The sequence below is a fragment of the Python bivittatus genome, unplaced genomic scaffold (genome assembly GCF_059951505.1).
Source record: "Python bivittatus isolate LINGU-HERP-01145 unplaced genomic scaffold, Pbiv_v1 ctg000190_np1212, whole genome shotgun sequence".
In the NCBI taxonomy this organism is placed as follows: Eukaryota; Metazoa; Chordata; class Lepidosauria; order Squamata; family Pythonidae; genus Python; species Python bivittatus.
Genome location: NW_028277042.1, coordinates 11,292,609 through 11,308,951, shown reverse-complemented (window position 1 = coordinate 11,308,951; position 16,343 = coordinate 11,292,609). Strand labels below are relative to the sequence as shown.

Genomic DNA, 16,343 nt, shown 5'->3' with positions numbered 1-16,343 from the left:
ATTCTTTTTAAGCTAGGCCTACCAGAGCTGAATTATCAGCCAGGGACAACATTGTACACTTTCATAATGAATTTCTTTCTTTCTTTCTTTTTTTTTTTACACGCAAGATAGACACAGCCAGAGAAGTAGCCAGCTGGACTTTTATGGAGGACTTACCTTGAGAGTACTTTTAGGTTTCTCGTTGACATTGGATTATTTCAGCAATACATCCAAAACTCACTACTTCCAAGAATAGCGTTTCGCTACCCATAGCAGGCATCTGAGCCTTTTTCTCTTCTTGATGGGCACAGTTGAGCCACAACTGGGACCAGCAACTGTCGCTAATTGACCCAGTCATAAAGTGAAAAGTCACATGACTGCGTCTGACTTATGACATCAGTTTGTCAGTTCCATCTGTGGTGGTTAAGCGAATCACTGCGGGTCATTAAGCGTGACATCACATGACTGTGACTTGCGACTTCTTGCCAGCTTCCCCATTGACTTTGCTTGTCAGAAACTCGCAAGGAAGCCCGCAAATGGCAATCATGTGACTGTAGGACGCTGCAACGTTGTAATTGCAAGCCGATTGCTAGGTGCCCAAATCACGATCACGTGAGTGTGGGGATGCTGTGACGGCTGCAATTTCAAGGACTGGTTGTAAGTCTCTTTTTTCAGCGCCATCATAACTTCCAGTAGTTGCTGAATGAGTGGTCACTAAGCGAGGACTACCTGTACTTGTTGGATGCTGTTGTTCTTGGGTTGTGTTGAGGGATAAGCAGAAGGATTCACATCATTTATATACAGTATTTACAATCCTATTCAGGCAGCAGTTATTCCATCCAGTGCTAGTTCCTAAGATTTATATCCGTTGTACTAGTCCCTCAAATAGCAGATGGTGACTTACATGCTACTTGGGTGCGGCTTCAAGAAGCTTGACAGTTCTATTGTTAGCATGCCCTACATACATAGAAACCACACTTAACACATGGAGTATCTCTGTGTGTGTGCTTCTTCCTGTTGCAGTGTGTGTAAAGCTGGTGGAAGAACTTCTGCAACATAGACTACCCAGGCGTCAGCAGAGTTGTCAGGCTGAGCAGGTCACCCTCTTCCAATATTGGAGCCACTTTGAGGTCCTGCCTGTTGTTACACTGGACTCCTACATCTCGGAGCTGGCTGAAGAAGGTATCATATGCTTAGCAAGACTATAGTGGGGTGGGCAGCCATTTTGCAGCAGAGGGCGCCAGGGAAGGGTCTAATGGTCCAAAAGAGAAAAAATTGTATTGCTGAAGATCAGTGTGTTTGGTTTTACAATTCAGTGACTCAATCTAAAGGTATTTTGGGGCTACCCAGACAACTCAACTCTTCTAAGATACAAGGAAAGTTCCCCAGTATGCTTTATACCACTTGATGGTATGTGAATAGCCGCCATGAATCAAATGCCATAAAATGGCCTCTGTGTGATCTCAAAAGTGAGAATTTTCAGTGTGGACCACCTTATTGTTTGAAAGAGAGGAACCTTTTAAAAGCCATCCAGAGGGAAAGCTATGTGACTGGGTTTGTGATTTCCCTAGTTGGAATATTGTCAGTTGCTTTGGGCAGGATCAGACTTGAATCATAATGTCGTTAATAACAATGCTTGTTCTTTAATTTGCCTGCAGTCCTGCTAGCACAAAACCTCAACTCTGATGACCAAGATGTGGTCTTGAAAGCACTGAAACGAGTTCCTGAGAGCCGGCTACGCAAGGATGGACTGAAAGCTTTGAGTTTGCTTCTTGTTGAAGGAAACACCAAAGTTATTGGGGCTGTAACGGCACAGTTGCGCAACCTGTCAGAGAACCCCAGTTTTCGGGAGCGGGCAAGTATCTGTTTCTTACCACTGCATGGGAGTGGATAGATTAAAAGATACCTGGTCCTTGCATGCAGCCACATGACACATTCTTAAAGGAATCATTTTCATTTCTTGGGCTTTTCACAATGAAATCTGATTGCTGCAGTTTCGTGGAGATGGGGAGACTTGCTCACTAATTGTAGGAAACAGTATTGTGGGTGGCAGATTTTATGGTGTTGGTTGTATGATGAAGGAAGGAAGGTCTTCATAAAATCTGTTACTCACTATTCTTTATTTATATAAACATTCAAAGCCAGGGGGCTTAAAACAGACACAATGACACACATCACCCTAGAAGAGGTTGCTTTCTGTTGAGCCCAAGCAGACTGATTGGTGTTTTTTTCTCAGGCCCTTATCTGCTTCTTGGAGCAGTTGGAGGATGAAGAGGCACAGACGCGAGTTGCTGCCTGTGCTGCTCTGGGCTGCCTTAAGGTGAGGGCTGATTCTCTGGGTATTATCAGCTGAAACTCTTTGTTGTTCCTTATATTTACTAGTTGGTGTTCTTCTGTTGGGTGAAGGCAGCACTTGGAAGGAGGTAGCTTTTAGGAGAAATGCCTTCATTGGCTGACCTGTTCTCTCTGCAGTTTTTAGGGGCTTGTAGTTCTATTTGAATCTTCAGCCAATTTCATAACATGTCTGTGGGAGTAGCCTGAACAGAAAAACTAACTTAGCACTCTTGACAAAGATCCATTTTGCTCCTTGAGTGCAACCCCCTGCTTTAATGGGCAGGAATCCACATTAATCAGAATCAGATTAAAGCATCTCCTAGAAGTGTCTCTGAATACACCCAGGCATAGGAAATCCACTGCTAACTTAATCATTGGTTTGACCATCAAATTGCTCTTCCTGTAAGGATTTCCCCCCTCCTACCCGCCCCCAGGGTTCCAGCAGGATGTCTTCCCGTAACTGAAGACTGTTCTTCCAAGTACTGTAATTGGGAAGGTAGAATGCAGGTCATGGCCTTTGTCTGTGCAGCCTCCCTTCAGGTCCTTGGAGAATGCTGTCATTTCCTCTGTCTTTTCACTCCCCCAACCTAACAGGCCAAGGAGAGCATTGAACAGCTGGTGTATCTGTGCCAAACTGACAAAGAGGCCGTGCGGGAAGCAGCCAGACAAAGCCTCCTCCTGTGCGGTGAGTGCGGCCCCCTTGCTCTCTTCCCAGCCTTCTCCCCACCTTAGGAGGGGGCTTTCCATAGGGGTTGTGGCTGGGGGGGGGCAGGGGGCAAGGTGGTCAGTACACCAGGAATTAGTTCAGTTTACTCTGTACTAGATGGCTCTGCAGTGCTTGTGCTGGCCCGTAAGGCCATGGGGTATTCAAGCTTTGTTCCCCCTAAATCTGCAGTCCTTCTCTTGATCTCTGCTGGTACCGCAGATGAGGATGGCCTCCCACTTTATCAGCACTGCCCCTTGCTTAGCAAATCTTGACGCAGCATCCTGGGAACAGAACGAAGGCACTTACATAGTCCTTGCTGTTTGTTATCCTTTGCTAGATGGCACTGAAAGAACCCTCTGATGGGCTCAGTAGACTTCTGGTTCAGGACAGCAGCTACGCAGGTCGGGATCTGTTAGCCATCCTTCCCTGCCCCCGCTGCATGTCTAACCGGTGTCTTTCTTCCTGGGTCCCATCAGCCCTGATATTGTTGGGCTTACGTCTCCACTGTGGCCCTGAGTTGTAGGCATCCTCCAACTCTGCTTGTGTTTTGGCTGTGTGTGTCTGTGTTTTTGTGGCACATGGAATGGCACACTGGTTGAGGGACTCTGCCTTAGTCCTGGACAGAAGGACCAGGTTTGCACAACATGCTACAATGGACTAAAATGAGATTGGGTAACTTTGTGTGTTGTGTGAATGTAGTAACTGTCTTAGTACAAGTAAATTACGCTGTCCTGTTAACCCTAAATATGGTTTATTTGTTCAAATGTTGCATGCAGTATGAGCCCAATAATTGTATTTTGTTAATTCAGGCTTAAGATCTAGCATGTGGTGTGAACCTAGTGAGTATGAGTCCATCTAGTACAGCATTGCCCATGCTGTATGGCCTTAGCTTGTCGTGGCTTTTGATAGGGCCCCCACAAGCAGAGGAGGCTCATCTAAAGCATGGTTCAGAATTTCAAATGATACTTTTCATTCAGCCCAGTAAAACTAGCCAGTTTCATTTATTGTGTGAATCAGAGGAGATAATAAATATAATTCCAAGATTATTTCAGAGCCATCGATTTCAGGAGCCCTAAATAAGTGGTGCTTGAGAGCTCAGATGTCCAGACCTCTTAAAAGGGTCCTGTCTTAACCCTGCTTAGGTCTTTCCCTTCACCTGATACCTGGTCTTTTTAATCGGAGAAGTCAGGTATCAAACCCAGTTCTTTTGCAGGCGAATCACATCCACCTTTTGGATTTGTCATTAACCTCCCTGTATTTTCCTACGTCTTGGCTTTAAGGAAAGCACATTTCATTGCAGCTCTGAATGACACCTTTCAGCTCAGAGTGTTTTGCATTTTTAAGAAGCTTGAAAAGTTTGGCAGAGTAAAGATTCTTCACAGGTGCTTTATTTATTGTAGAGTGGGAGAGCAAGAGGAAGATAGTCTCAGATTGGGAAGGGCTAACCCTTCTTCCTTCAAAATGCACTCCCCCCACCCCATGAGACTGTAGTCTCTCTGCTGATACCAGCAGAAGCTAGTTTAAACCCTTGCCAAGAAGCTCAGAAACAACGGGCTGGAAGTTCCCCGTGCTTGTCATATGCTAGGAATACTTATCAAAGAGACCATAGCTAATGAAAGTAGATGTTGCATTTTTTCCTGACTGTGGTTGCTTTATATGCCCACTCAAAAGCCAGATCTGGCCCTTGGCCTGAGAAGCACCACACACTCATATCCTATCTTCCTAAACTTCTGGCTGAATTTTATATTTCACAGCTACTAGGCTTAAAAACATACTGCTTTGGTAATCTGCAAATTCTCCAAAGTTGCCCTCAGGGGAGCCAGAAGAGGCCCATGAAACTGATTTCTGTCTAAATGTGGACTGTAGCTACTCAGATTCTACAGAATTCTGAGAAGCAGCAAGATGATTTAATTTCTATGTGCTATATTAGCCTTCCCCAATCTAGTGCAAATCCCCAAATTATCAAAGTTCCTAGGAATTCTGAGAGTTGCTGCCCTAGTGTCTCCAGAGATGCCAGATTATTGGTGATTGTGTTAAACATTCCTTATCTCTGAAGAGCTAAGGGAATGCTTAAGGGACAGTGAATAAAAACAAGGATATATTTGTACAAACTGAACAAAATGGTTGACCTTAGCCTAAAATGAGTGGTGCAATTTCTAAATTGGAATCCACATGCTATACATGATCTGTTGCAATGTCTATCCAGCCATTCTGTGTTACCACCTTTAGGTTGTCACCTTTACCTGCTTAGCATGCCAAGATGCCTCTTGCTGTGAATTTCACACACAAAGTTCTCCAGCTTGTCAACCCAATAATGTATGTCTCCCAACCATTGTTCCTGTGTTTACATGCATGTGCTCCAAACAAGCAAATATCAGCATGGAACAAATGATAAACATTATATCTTGCCCTGGCTTGAATGTAAGAGATGGCAGAAATAGTGAAATATATGGCTCAGTTGAAGGGCTTCACACATCACATTATTCCATGTTTGGCTGGCCCCTCAAACAAAATTTTGTTGTGACTTAGTGAGATGTAAGAGCTATATTAGAGACTTAGCAGAGAATAGGGAGTTGGTAACCAAACCAAAATATTTAAGAACAACTGAGCGCATACTTATTCTTAAGCTGACACTTCCCCAAAGGAAGAATTTTGGCAGTTAAATTATCCATTCTGAACAATTCTTATAGCTGGATCATGGCTCAGGGTCAAAATTCAAGATGTGATTAGACCACCATAGTGTATAAACCATGTTCCTGAAAAGCTGCCACCATTTTGCCTACAAGCGAGCAACCACATTAATGAAACTTCAAGAAGCTAGGATATTTTTTACCCATGTCAGATTTTTGTACATGGCCAAGAATGTACTGTCAAGGCCCATAGTCTAGCATTTACGACCTTGTGTCCAAAGTTGGGACAGAAATTATCCTAATGGGCAGCTGATTTCTGTCTATGTTTTCAGGGGAAGATGGCAAATCAGCTCACCGAAGGCTTGAAGAATCCCTGGACAGTTTGCCACGGATCTTTGCCCCAGGGAGTATGGCCAGTACTGCATTCTGAGAGATGCAGCCTCAATTCACCTGCTGATCCAGACTTTGCATGCCACAGAACTTCAGCGGAGTAACTCAGACCGAAGTCAAATCGGCATATCGCAGAATGGGCAGCTCTTTCACTTTTGGTGCGTGTCCATGCAGCAGTATGAATACCACTGGCCTGCTGCCTTATGTGGAGAAGGCCTTGTCCTAGCTCTTTGGCTCTAGCAGCTAACAAGTGTGAGGCATTGAGGAAATCCCCTCTGTTGTTTCTCCTTCTACAGAAGTCTACTGAATTTGGAGGGTGGTGTTGAAGTGGGCATCTTGTCATTAGCCAGGACCAAAATAGATCTCTGTCTGGAGAAAACCAGCAACGGTTGCAAAGGCCATCGATTTGAGATAAACTTGGAAAAATGTATGTTTAAAGTCCTGCTTAATGTTTAGCCTGTTTATTTTTCAACTGTTTCCTCCACCCTCTGGGACTGTGAATTCTGCAGGAAATTGGGGCCAGCTATCCTCTGCTACTGCTTTGGACAAACTACAGATTCCTCCTCTTGATTGCAGAGGGGAGAGAGACCCGAAAGATGATAGGAAGGAGTTCTTCATTCCCAGTGAGAGAAGGGAAAGAAATGTCTTTTTAATGACGATGCTATGGAAGATGGAAACAAAACAGGCAGAAGTTGCCTCTTCTTGTGCTATTTTAATATTTTGTGTGTGTGTGTGTGTGTGTGTGTTGGGGGGAGGAGAGGCTGCAGCCAAATGGAAGCAAAACGTCCTTTTCTACAAAGTATCTATAAATTTATCTGTACATCTACATAGCTATATAAATATATATAATGTAATTATCAAGAGGTTTGGCTAATTTTGACTTTAAGCCTGAAATAAACTGAAGTTTGAGCAAATAAATTGAAAGTGTGTAATTTTGTGGACTCTTTTTGGCAGCTTCCCATAGCTGCTGTGGGAAGTGAGGTACTGCAGATGAATTGGGTCAGCAAAATGTAACAGCTTTATTTTATCATCTGTAAAACAAAGAAGACAGGCTTAAGCTTTTTTTTTTATTTTATTTTTTGCCCCCAGAAGCCAAGGGCAACTTTGAGGACTGAACACATGTAACAAGCCAGCCTGTTTTGCAGACTGGAAAGCTATTTATTTACAATATTCATTTCTAGTCTTCCTTTAAAGTACTCAGAGTAGCTTAAAAAAAGACTCAAACAACATGGAAAAATAAGTCAAGCTTGTAGAAATAATATTTCAGTGATTACCTAAAAGAAGACTTCTTGTGAGATGCTATTCTAATCTGAAAAAATTAAGAAAAAAACAACAACAAAGGAAAATAGTTCCTCAGGCTGAGAATTCTTAGTCATCATCTCCTAAAAACATTCACTCCAGTTTTTGCCACTGTCAAAGTGACTAAGAAAAATTAACATCACCTCAAATTGCCTAAGAACACCTAATCCTGTTCTGTTGTTCAGCCAACAGAAGTCCATTGCAGTTGGGTGGCTAATAAATTCAAATAAATTAAAAAAAAAAAGCCTGAATGGAAAACATTGGGAACAAAGTGTTAAGAAGGAACTAACAGTACATTTCAAAAAGCTATAAATGATACAGGAAATAGGAGAAATATTATAAAAATATGTGCCCATGACTCTTTTATTTCCTAAAATGAGCACGGACATCCCTCGATTGCATCCTGACCAAGGTGCAAGCAGAATTCTTTTGACCTACAAGTCTTTCGCAGTTTCACGAAAATCCTGAACTCCTGACCTTCACTCATCTAGAACTAACCAGGTTCTTCAGCAATATTGTTACCAAACCCACTTAAACCTTATTGCCTGTACCTTGACAGACAGCAAACAAACAAATCAAGGAAAATAAGGGATTATATTGCTCTGAAAAAATCAAGAGAGTAATATACAGTGTTCTTTAAAGGGGCTGCCAAAGTAATCCATCCTTGTGCTTCATGATCTCTCGGCCACAGTGTCCTTCTAAGCTGGCTCTGTGGGTTAGGGATTTGAGGGCACCATTTTACAGCGGTTCTCTTCCTTTCTTCAGAGCTGGTTCCAGTCGGTGTTGGCGAGAGGTGACTCCCTAGGCCAGTGTTGTCCAAACGTGGCCACTTTAAGATGAGTGCACTTCAACTCCCAGAATGGCTGGCTGGGGGATTCTGGGAGTTGAAGTCCACTCATCTTAAAGTGGCCACGTTTGGACAACACTGCCCTAGGCCCTTCCTGTGTGGGGTGCCGCACAGTTCCATTCTCTCTCTTCCTTTCCAACATCTATATGAAACTTGGGTGAGGTCATCCTCCAGTTTGGGGTTCGGTATCTTCAGTACAGGTAGTCCTCTGGTTACGATAGCAATTGGGACTGGAATTTCCATCACTAAGCAATGTGATCGTAAAGCATCACGTGATTGCATCACTTCACAACAGCAATCTCGGCATTCCCCATTGCTGTCCTTAAGTGAGGATCTCCTCGCAACTTCCTGCCGAGTTCCAACAAGCAAAGTCAATGAGAAAGCTGGCAGAAAGTCACAGGTGCCAGGCGGCTCGCAAGCAGGCCGGTGGGCAGACAAGTGGCTGCAGCTAGGCGGAGGAGTGTGCGAGAGGCCAGTGTGGCGGGGTATGAGTGCAGTGGGGCCAGCTATGGCCAAGTGGTGAATGCAGCGCAAGGGGGTGTGGGTGTGAGCACGGCAGGGCCAGGGGTGTCTGCTGCCAGGTGTGCAAGGGAGGCCAGCATGGCACCCGTGCGGTGGAAGTGGTTGCTGCCATGTGGGGGAGTGCGTGGAAGTGTGTGGAGCTGTCTGTCAAGGCGGGGGTGTCTGTGCAGGTGGCCACTGTGGGCAGGGGGGTTCTGTTACCATAGCTAGGCTCCTCAGGGGAAAAGCCACTAGAGTGCGAGCAACTTACAGAGCAACTTGCAATCTTCCCTGTTGAATTCCTCATTGACTTTGCTTGTGGGAAGCCAGCGGGGAAGATCACAAATGGCGATCACATGATGCAGGATGCTGCAACTGTCATAAGTGCGAGCCAATTGTCAAGCACTCAGATCGCGATCACATGACTGCGGGGGTGCTGGGATGGCTGGAACTTCAAGGACTGGTCATAAGTACCACTCATTCAGTGCTGTCCTAACTTCCAACAGTAGCTGAACGAGTGGTTATTATTAATCAAGGGCTACCTTTACACTGATATACCCAATTATACCTTCAGCTCTGGGCTGGTCAAGGGAGGCTGTTGAAGTTCTACTCCAGTGCCTGGAGGCTGTGCAGGTTTGGATGGGGAAGAAACTTCTCTGGCTCCTGACTCAATCCTACCTAAGACTGAATGGGTGTTTGGGCCACCCGGATAATGGTGATACTTCATCTCTGACCTTGGGTGGGGTTGCACTTGGGGGCACTTGCAGGTGCAACTTGGGGGTTTTCCTGGACTCAAAGCTCCTGCTCAATGAGCAAGTGGCAGCTGCAGTGAAGGAGGCCTTTGCACAACTATATCTGGTGTGCCAGTTGTGCCCTTTCGTAGATTGGGGGGGATCACCTCAGGACGTGACTACTGCAATACGCTCTACATGGGGTACTCTTGAAGACCACCTGGAATCTTCAACTGGTCCAGAATGAGCAGTGATGGGCATGCCTCGATATGCCCATGCAATACCTCTGCTTCAGGAGCTACGTTGGTTGCCAGTTTGCTTTCAGATGTGATTCAAGGTGCTGGTTGTCACCTATGAAGCCCTACATGGCATAAGGCCTGGTTACTTGAGGGACTGCCTATCTACCATAGTATCTGCCTGGCTAATTAGATCTGGCAGGGTTGGCACAATCTGGGTTTCTTTAATTAAGCTATGCCATCTATCGGGACCCTGGAAGCGCGCCTCTTCTGTCGCAACACTTGCCCTCTGGAATGAGTTCCCCCCACCCCCAACTTCCAAACAGCTCCCATTCTGCTGGTGTTTTGAAGGGGCCTGAAAACCTGGCTCTTTACTGAGGCCTTTGGTGGGGATGACTGAAGTCTCCTTTTAACTTAGCTTGGTTTTTTTTTGTTTCCATCCAGTTTGTTATTCTGCCATCTCTATCCTTTTTTGTTTCTTCTTGTTTTATTGTCATGTTTTCATGACATTAAAATTTAAATGTTTTAAATCATTTGTAAACTGCCCAGAGTCACTGGGAGTCAGGTGGTGTATAAATTTAATAAATAATAATAATCCAACCACAATCTAGCAAATACAAAAATACATGTTGGGAGGAAAACAGGTAATGCTCCCTACACTCTGTTCTGAACTAAAGTGAGATTATTCTCCAACTACCTGTTTTAGGCAGAAGCTGGATCAAAAGAGATTTCAGAGAAAGTCCTCCTTTAAAAAACATATGAAATGTCAGTGCTAATTTTATGGGAGGAAGTGGGAGCTAAGTAGGATCAGACCTGGCTAGCACTTGAGTGGGAGACAAGGAACTACCAGGGTTGTAAGTTAGGCTGGGAAATTGGAACAAATCATGGAAGGCAAACCACTTCTGTATTGTTGCTGAGAATGTTGTGGGTGTTTTTACCTTTATTATCAATTCCTTTGGTCAAACAGCCTTGCTAGGCTTGCATCACTGTAACTGTAGAGGACAATACTCTAAACCAGGGTTCCTCAACCGTGGCAACTTTAAGACGGGTGGACTTCAACTCCCAGAATTCTCCAGCCTTCTGGGAGTTGAAGTCCACCCGTCTTAAAGTTGCCAAGGTTCAGGAACCCTGCTCTAAACAACATAAAATAAAAGATCTAACTACCACAGAAATTTCCACTATCCCTGCAACTGTACTGAATGAGGAACAATGTGGAAATGGCAACTGGATCTTACCTCCCAATCTTAGAGCTCTGGGTTGGGTCGGGGAAAAGAAAGGGAGACCCAGAGCAGTGACAGGTCTTGACCATCACTACCCAAAGATGCAGCTGATTATTTCCCTTGCAGTGGAGAAACAGCCTATAATAGTTCCTTCTGGGAAAATCTGAGACTTGTTTCCTAATGCATTTATCCAAATGGAGTGAGCCAGGGAGAATATTCCTTGCTATTATTTCTAGAAAAATATGAGGTGGGGGTCAGACAAGATCCATCATCCCAACTTTTTAATAAAATATATAACAGAAGTAGAAAACAGAAGTAGAAAACATAAAGCAAACAGGCCATAAAGCTGTTAAGATACAGATGCACTTCTAAAAAAGCGATGCAATATTTTTCTTACCTTTGCTGTTTCGGTTCACCTGCAGTATGTGCATATATTTGTATACCTAAGGGCAGAAAGGAGGAATAAAAATAAGAATAGAAAAAGTCATGGACATTTGAGAAAGCTGAACTGAAGTGATATATCTTTCTGCAAAACATACAGATATAACCAGCTTTTTGCCCTAAAAGCAATGTACAAATAAACATCAATAACATGCTTTCCAAAAAATAGAATGTTTAAGAAAACAATCTACATGTTCAACAGATTCTGACAAAATGCTCAACAAGAGGGGTAAAATATTGTACTATAGGTCATTTGACATCTCCCCAAAGGTGATTGCATTTTAAAAGTAAAATGGACATAACAGAACTCAGGCTGGATTAGTTCAAAGTCTATTTAGCCCAGCATCCTATCTCCCTGTGTTCTTGTGACACAGTGAGCCATTTTAGCTTAGGATGTTGTGCAAACCCAATTAATGGGCCAATTAAGCAAACCATCAGCTACAGTGCCCAATCAGATGTTTGGAGAAAACCCACCAGCACAACTGAGTCAAAACACCTCTCTCATTGCTCTTAGCTCAGTAACTGATATTCTATTACCTGGGGTTTCCATACAACATTAGTGAACATTGATGGCTTTACCTTAATTTCACCTAACTACTGGCTGCTGCAATTTGTAATAGCAAATCACACAAATTCATGGGGTCACGAAGAGTCGGACATGACTTAACGACAACAACAAATCATACAAAGCAGTGAATGTGATCACCCCTTTTCCTTTGTTGCAAGATGGGGCAGGTCATGATTTTACAGTATAAAGTGGATTTCTTTTTTCTGAACCCTGCTTAGAACACTTTGTAAAAGGGCATGTTCTGCTGAAAGAAATGAAACCCACAAAAAGTCAATTCATGACTAATTAAAGAAAACTAGAGGAACTGTAGACCAGGCCTGTAGAACAAATTGTAGGAAGGCCAAGTTAATCTATGGTGGCAAAAAAAAATTAGAAGTCTGGTAGTGCCTTTTCCAGCTAACACATCTTTTTAGAAGGTGTGTTTTGGAAAGCTTATGCCTTTCAATAAAATGTGTTAGTTGGAAAAGGCGCTACTGGATTTTAACCCTAAACTGAGAGATGAAATACAGAAAAAGGTAATTGCAAACCACTTCTGTAGTGTTGCCAAGAAATCCACATGGATTTATCTATGATACTGTATTCCCAAAAGCTGACTTTGACTTAAGGGTGTTTTTACTTTTTGTGGAGATTAGGGGTTAAGAAATATAGCAGCGAGTGCGTATGGTTGCTGTGTACTTCCTACCTCATTGGAAGATAGGAGTCTTTTTAAAATGAGCATGGATTTTTACTGGTGTGGATAAGACATGTATCTTATTTTCTTCCAACCACCAACACTGTTCTGAAAGCTGTAATGTTGTCAACTCATAAGTGGATTACTGGAATATGTGAAATCTGCCTGTTAAGGACATACACTGTCCTCAGAAATTTCAAGGAAAGTAATAACTCTCTTTGAAGGCCTCTAGTCAGTTGATCTAATTTTCTGTATTATGCCTTCTGTGAAATATGCATGTCTGGAAAGGACAGTCTCACAGCCTTTAGCCATTATGCCCTACTACTCATCTACATCACATTATGGCGTCCTGCAGGTAAGACCCATTCCAGCACCTCTGAACAAAGGCTCTTCTCAGATTTTGCATTCATGCTGCTTTGCAGCGTTTGGATTTATCTTTGAATTGAATAGGCTCTACTCCTTGAGAAATGAAGAAAGGTCGTTCCCCTCCACTGACCCAGCTGTGGGCGACCTGTTACGTTTGTCTGCAGACAGTCGTCTTAGTTTGCAATGGTGCACATGTTGTCCGTGTCTGTGTGTATATATACATACACACAGACCCATACACACACACATATAAACACCCCCCCCCCGCACAAATATATATAGGCTTCTTTATACTAACATCACGAATACGACGGGACGGCCCTGCCCGTGCGGCAGCGTCGCCTGCAGGGGGCGACAGAGGGCGACGTCGCCCATTCCGTCGAGAGCAAAAGGTCCCCGCCCTCGAAACCTCCGCGCGCCACCGTTTGTTTTGCCTCGCCCTCTTCCTTCCCGCCCAAACCGTTCCGCCTCAACACGCGTCCTCCTGGGAGGGCGGCCGAGGGATCCCGTGACCTTCTTGCCCCCGAGCCCCGACTCACGGGGGAAGAGGCAGGAGCGGGAAAGGGCAGCCGGGCAGCCCATCAGAGAGCTTCGGAACAAGGGCCGTCCGGGTCCCGACCACCCTCCCCGGGGCGCGCGTGGGGCGTGACGTCACTGCCCCTCCCCGCGCCTGGCTGAACGCCGCCGCCCGAGCGGGCCCTCCGCATTTGAAGTTAGCGCCCAGCGCTTCTTCCCATGGTGCCCCGCGCGAGCGCTTCTCCCGCTCCCTCCTCCCTTCGATCGGGTCCGGCGGCCGCGGCTGCCGGGCTCGCGCAGGCGCACTGTCCGCCCCGTCCGCCATTTTGTGTCCGAGGCGACTGTGGAGCGATTAAACCGCGAGCTGGTGCTGGGCGCTGGCGGTGGCCGCTAGCGGCGGGGCAGCGGCAGCAGGCGCTTTGCAGAGCCCAACGGGGCGGGGCCCGGGGCAGCAGGGGCGGCCCGGAGGCGCCTCCGGGGCAGGTAAGCGGCGCGGGGGGTTTGCAGTCGCTTTCTCCGGCCTCTAGGTGTCACGATGGGGCTCGGGCTGGGACCCGCCGCGGCGCCGCCGCCGCCGATGGGGAGCGGGGCTTTGTCTCCCTCTACCGTCCCCATCGCCCTGATGCCGGCCTGGTACTGCCGCCCATCGGCCTCGCAGCGCAGCGCCTCTGCCGGAACCCGGCCGGGCCTGGGAAATACGCCGAGGCGCGGCTGCCGCTGCGAGTCGGCCTTGCGGGCTTCCGCCGCCCGCCCGCTCGTCCGTCCTCCCCTCCCGATGCCTGTCGAGCCCTCGGCCGTCAGGGGGCCCGTCGCTCTGCGCTGCCGAAACCCGGCCGGCCGCTAGATGGCCGCCCCGGGAAGCGGGGAGCCCGGCCCCGCGCTGCCGCCGTGGGACTGCCCGGGTTTCGCCGCGCTGCCTCGCCGCCATTACGGGAGCGGGGCCCGGGCACTGCCGGCTGCCTCGGCCCTTCCCTGTCCCGCGGCAGCACCGCCCTCCTCGCTTCCCGGACGCTCCGCGGCTCCCTTTCGCGATCCAGCCCCTTCCGCGGCCGGTTCCCGCTTCCCCGCGGGCCGCCCGGGCGCCTCCGCCCCACGTCGCTCCCGCCCGCCTCCGTCTTTCCGTCCCCCTTCCCCTCCTCGCCCCCCGCTTGCCTCCGCCGCCGCCTCCCGTCCCGGCTGACCGTCCCCGGCCTCCGCCCGGGTCCTCCGGGGCGTCCGTCCCGCCGTCCGTCCCTGCCCGCCTGCTCCCGCCGGCCACCTCCTCGCTGTGCGCGTTGCGGAGTGAGAGGCGCTGCGAGCTCAAGAGCGGGACTCGAGCTCCCTCTTGCAAGGCAGGCTGAGCTGCAGCGCCATGCAGCGCGGGCGAGCGCCAGGCGGGGACGCCCGAGCTCGCCCGCCCGCCCGGAGCCGCGATGAGCAAACTCCGGGGTCTCCTTTTTACGCTCGCCTTGTGCCTCCGGATCAGCCCCCCGGGAGCGGCAGCTTCAGGCGCGGGGGGCTCTCCCTCATTCGTTTCCCACAGCCCGCGTGGACTTAACCTGGGATCCTCTCCTTTCTCGGCTTGGCAGCAATTTCTGCCCCCGACCCCCTCCTCGTTCCGATCTTTTGGGGAGGGACTTTCTGCAGGGGTTCAGCCGAAAACAGGAGGCAGGCAGGCTGCTGTAGGGATTTTTCTTTACCCATCCTCCTGCCATATGCTCGTGGAGGTTTAATTCTTGCAGCCCTGAACGCTGTTGCTCTTTTCACTCGCAGGCCCTTCTGTAAGGATTTGCTTTGATTCCAGGACAGTGGAGTTCAGTCACAAGGGGAATTCAGTAGAAACACACCTATTCGTTTTATGCTTTGCTTGTCAGTCTTTTTTTTACTGTGTTGCTTTTTGGATTTGAAGTCTGACAGTCCAAACAGGAGCCTATGTCCCAACAAGCAGCTGTGCGGCTGTGGTGGAAAGTTGGTAGGCCTGCTGACTCTCTTCCTCAAATTAGGCTAGGATAAGATGAGAGATAATTGCCCAAAGTGATTTGTGATAATCATAAGAAGAGCCGTGCAGGATCAGACCACAGGCCTCTAGTTCTGTTTCCTCTGAGGCCAACCAGTTGCTTCTGGGAAACCCAAGAAGAGAATGGAAGGTAATTGCCTCTGATGAAATCTTGAGTTACATCACTGGGTTGCCTTGGTCTGAGATGGAAAGCTGTTGCACGTTGGAAAGTGATTCTTTCCAGTTTTAACATGGATCTGATTTGGAATTATAAAAACAATGCTACCTTGAATATATTAGGATAGTCTGTAAGTTGATGCAGCATGAATTCAGTGTGTTTTGGTATGACTGTATATATCTCCTGATTGGTGGGATCAGAACAACAGCATGTTTCTTTACAAGATAATTTCTGGATTAGAAATTAGAAATCCCACCCTGCATAAAATACTGTAAGTGTAAAATTGGGCTTTGGTTGTTATTGTGACAAAATTGAACATTATTGGCTTCACCACTAGCACAAAATGCTGCATGTAGTGAAGGTATGATTAAGGCTGATAACCTAGTCTGTATCTTATATTACTAAAAGGTATTACTGTATGTGAAAACCTCAATTAAACAAAGCCATGGGTGGAAGATCATCTGTGGGCCCAAGTGATAATAACCAGGGCACATAGAATACTCTGAATTGGAATGTAAAAAGTCACTATGTGAGATGGGTGGCTATACAAATGTAAATAAATAGCACAAATGGTATTAACAAATAAAACCAAAGAAGGAAAAATGGGAGTCTTGTATATCTGTGAAACTAAGACAAAGGGGAAGAATGTGCTAAATCTAAATAAAGGTAGTCTGAACTTGTGGCGCTGAATATATGATTACATGCAGGGAAGTGGAGGGCTAGGTGGGTTAATGAATGAAAAGGCTAAAATGTGTA

The 16,343-nt window shown here is 46.7% G+C and overlaps 3 protein-coding genes across 8 annotated transcripts in view; 2 read left to right on the top strand and 1 right to left on the bottom strand.

The window, feature by feature from the left end:
- The window catches only part of RIPOR1 (RHO family interacting cell polarization regulator 1), a 94,833-nt gene extending 87,861 nt beyond the window's left edge, over positions 1–6,972 (top strand). For 4 of the 5 annotated variants that reach the window (XM_088136034.1, XM_088136035.1, XM_088136031.1 and 1 more), the window contains exons 18-22: positions 1,003–1,161; positions 1,638–1,834; positions 2,216–2,299; positions 2,908–2,998; positions 5,982–6,972. In XM_088136034.1, coding sequence (XP_087992160.1) covers positions 1,003–1,161; positions 1,638–1,834; positions 2,216–2,299; positions 2,908–2,998; positions 5,982–6,079 — 629 coding nt within the window. In that variant the 3' untranslated portion in view covers positions 6,080–6,972. Of the gene's footprint in view, positions 1–1,002; positions 1,162–1,637; positions 1,835–2,215; positions 2,300–2,907; positions 2,999–3,356; positions 3,421–5,981 lie in introns of all 5 variants that reach the window. The other variant, XM_088136032.1, reaches the window with a different exon arrangement.
- A 114-nt stretch (positions 6,973–7,086) lies between these two features.
- LOC148216484 (uncharacterized) overlaps positions 7,087–16,343 on the bottom strand; it is a 13,125-nt gene continuing 3,868 nt past the window's right edge. The window contains exons 2-4 of the mRNA XM_088136382.1: positions 14,587–15,054; positions 11,271–11,316; positions 7,087–8,533 (exon numbers count right to left, since the gene is read on the bottom strand). Of these exons, the coding sequence (XP_087992508.1) occupies positions 8,467–8,533; positions 11,271–11,316; positions 14,587–15,054 (581 nt within the window). The 3' untranslated portion in view covers positions 7,087–8,466. The remainder of the gene's footprint in view (positions 8,534–11,270; positions 11,317–14,586; positions 15,055–16,343) is intronic.
- CTCF (CCCTC-binding factor) overlaps positions 13,758–16,343 on the top strand; it is a 26,041-nt gene continuing 23,455 nt past the window's right edge. Inside the window, exon 1 of one of the 2 annotated variants that reach the window (XM_088136036.1) lies at positions 13,758–13,917. The gene's annotated coding sequence lies outside the window, so the exon portion shown is untranslated. Of the gene's footprint in view, positions 13,918–14,796; positions 15,561–16,343 lie in introns of those variants that run through there. The other variant, XM_088136037.1, reaches the window with a different exon arrangement.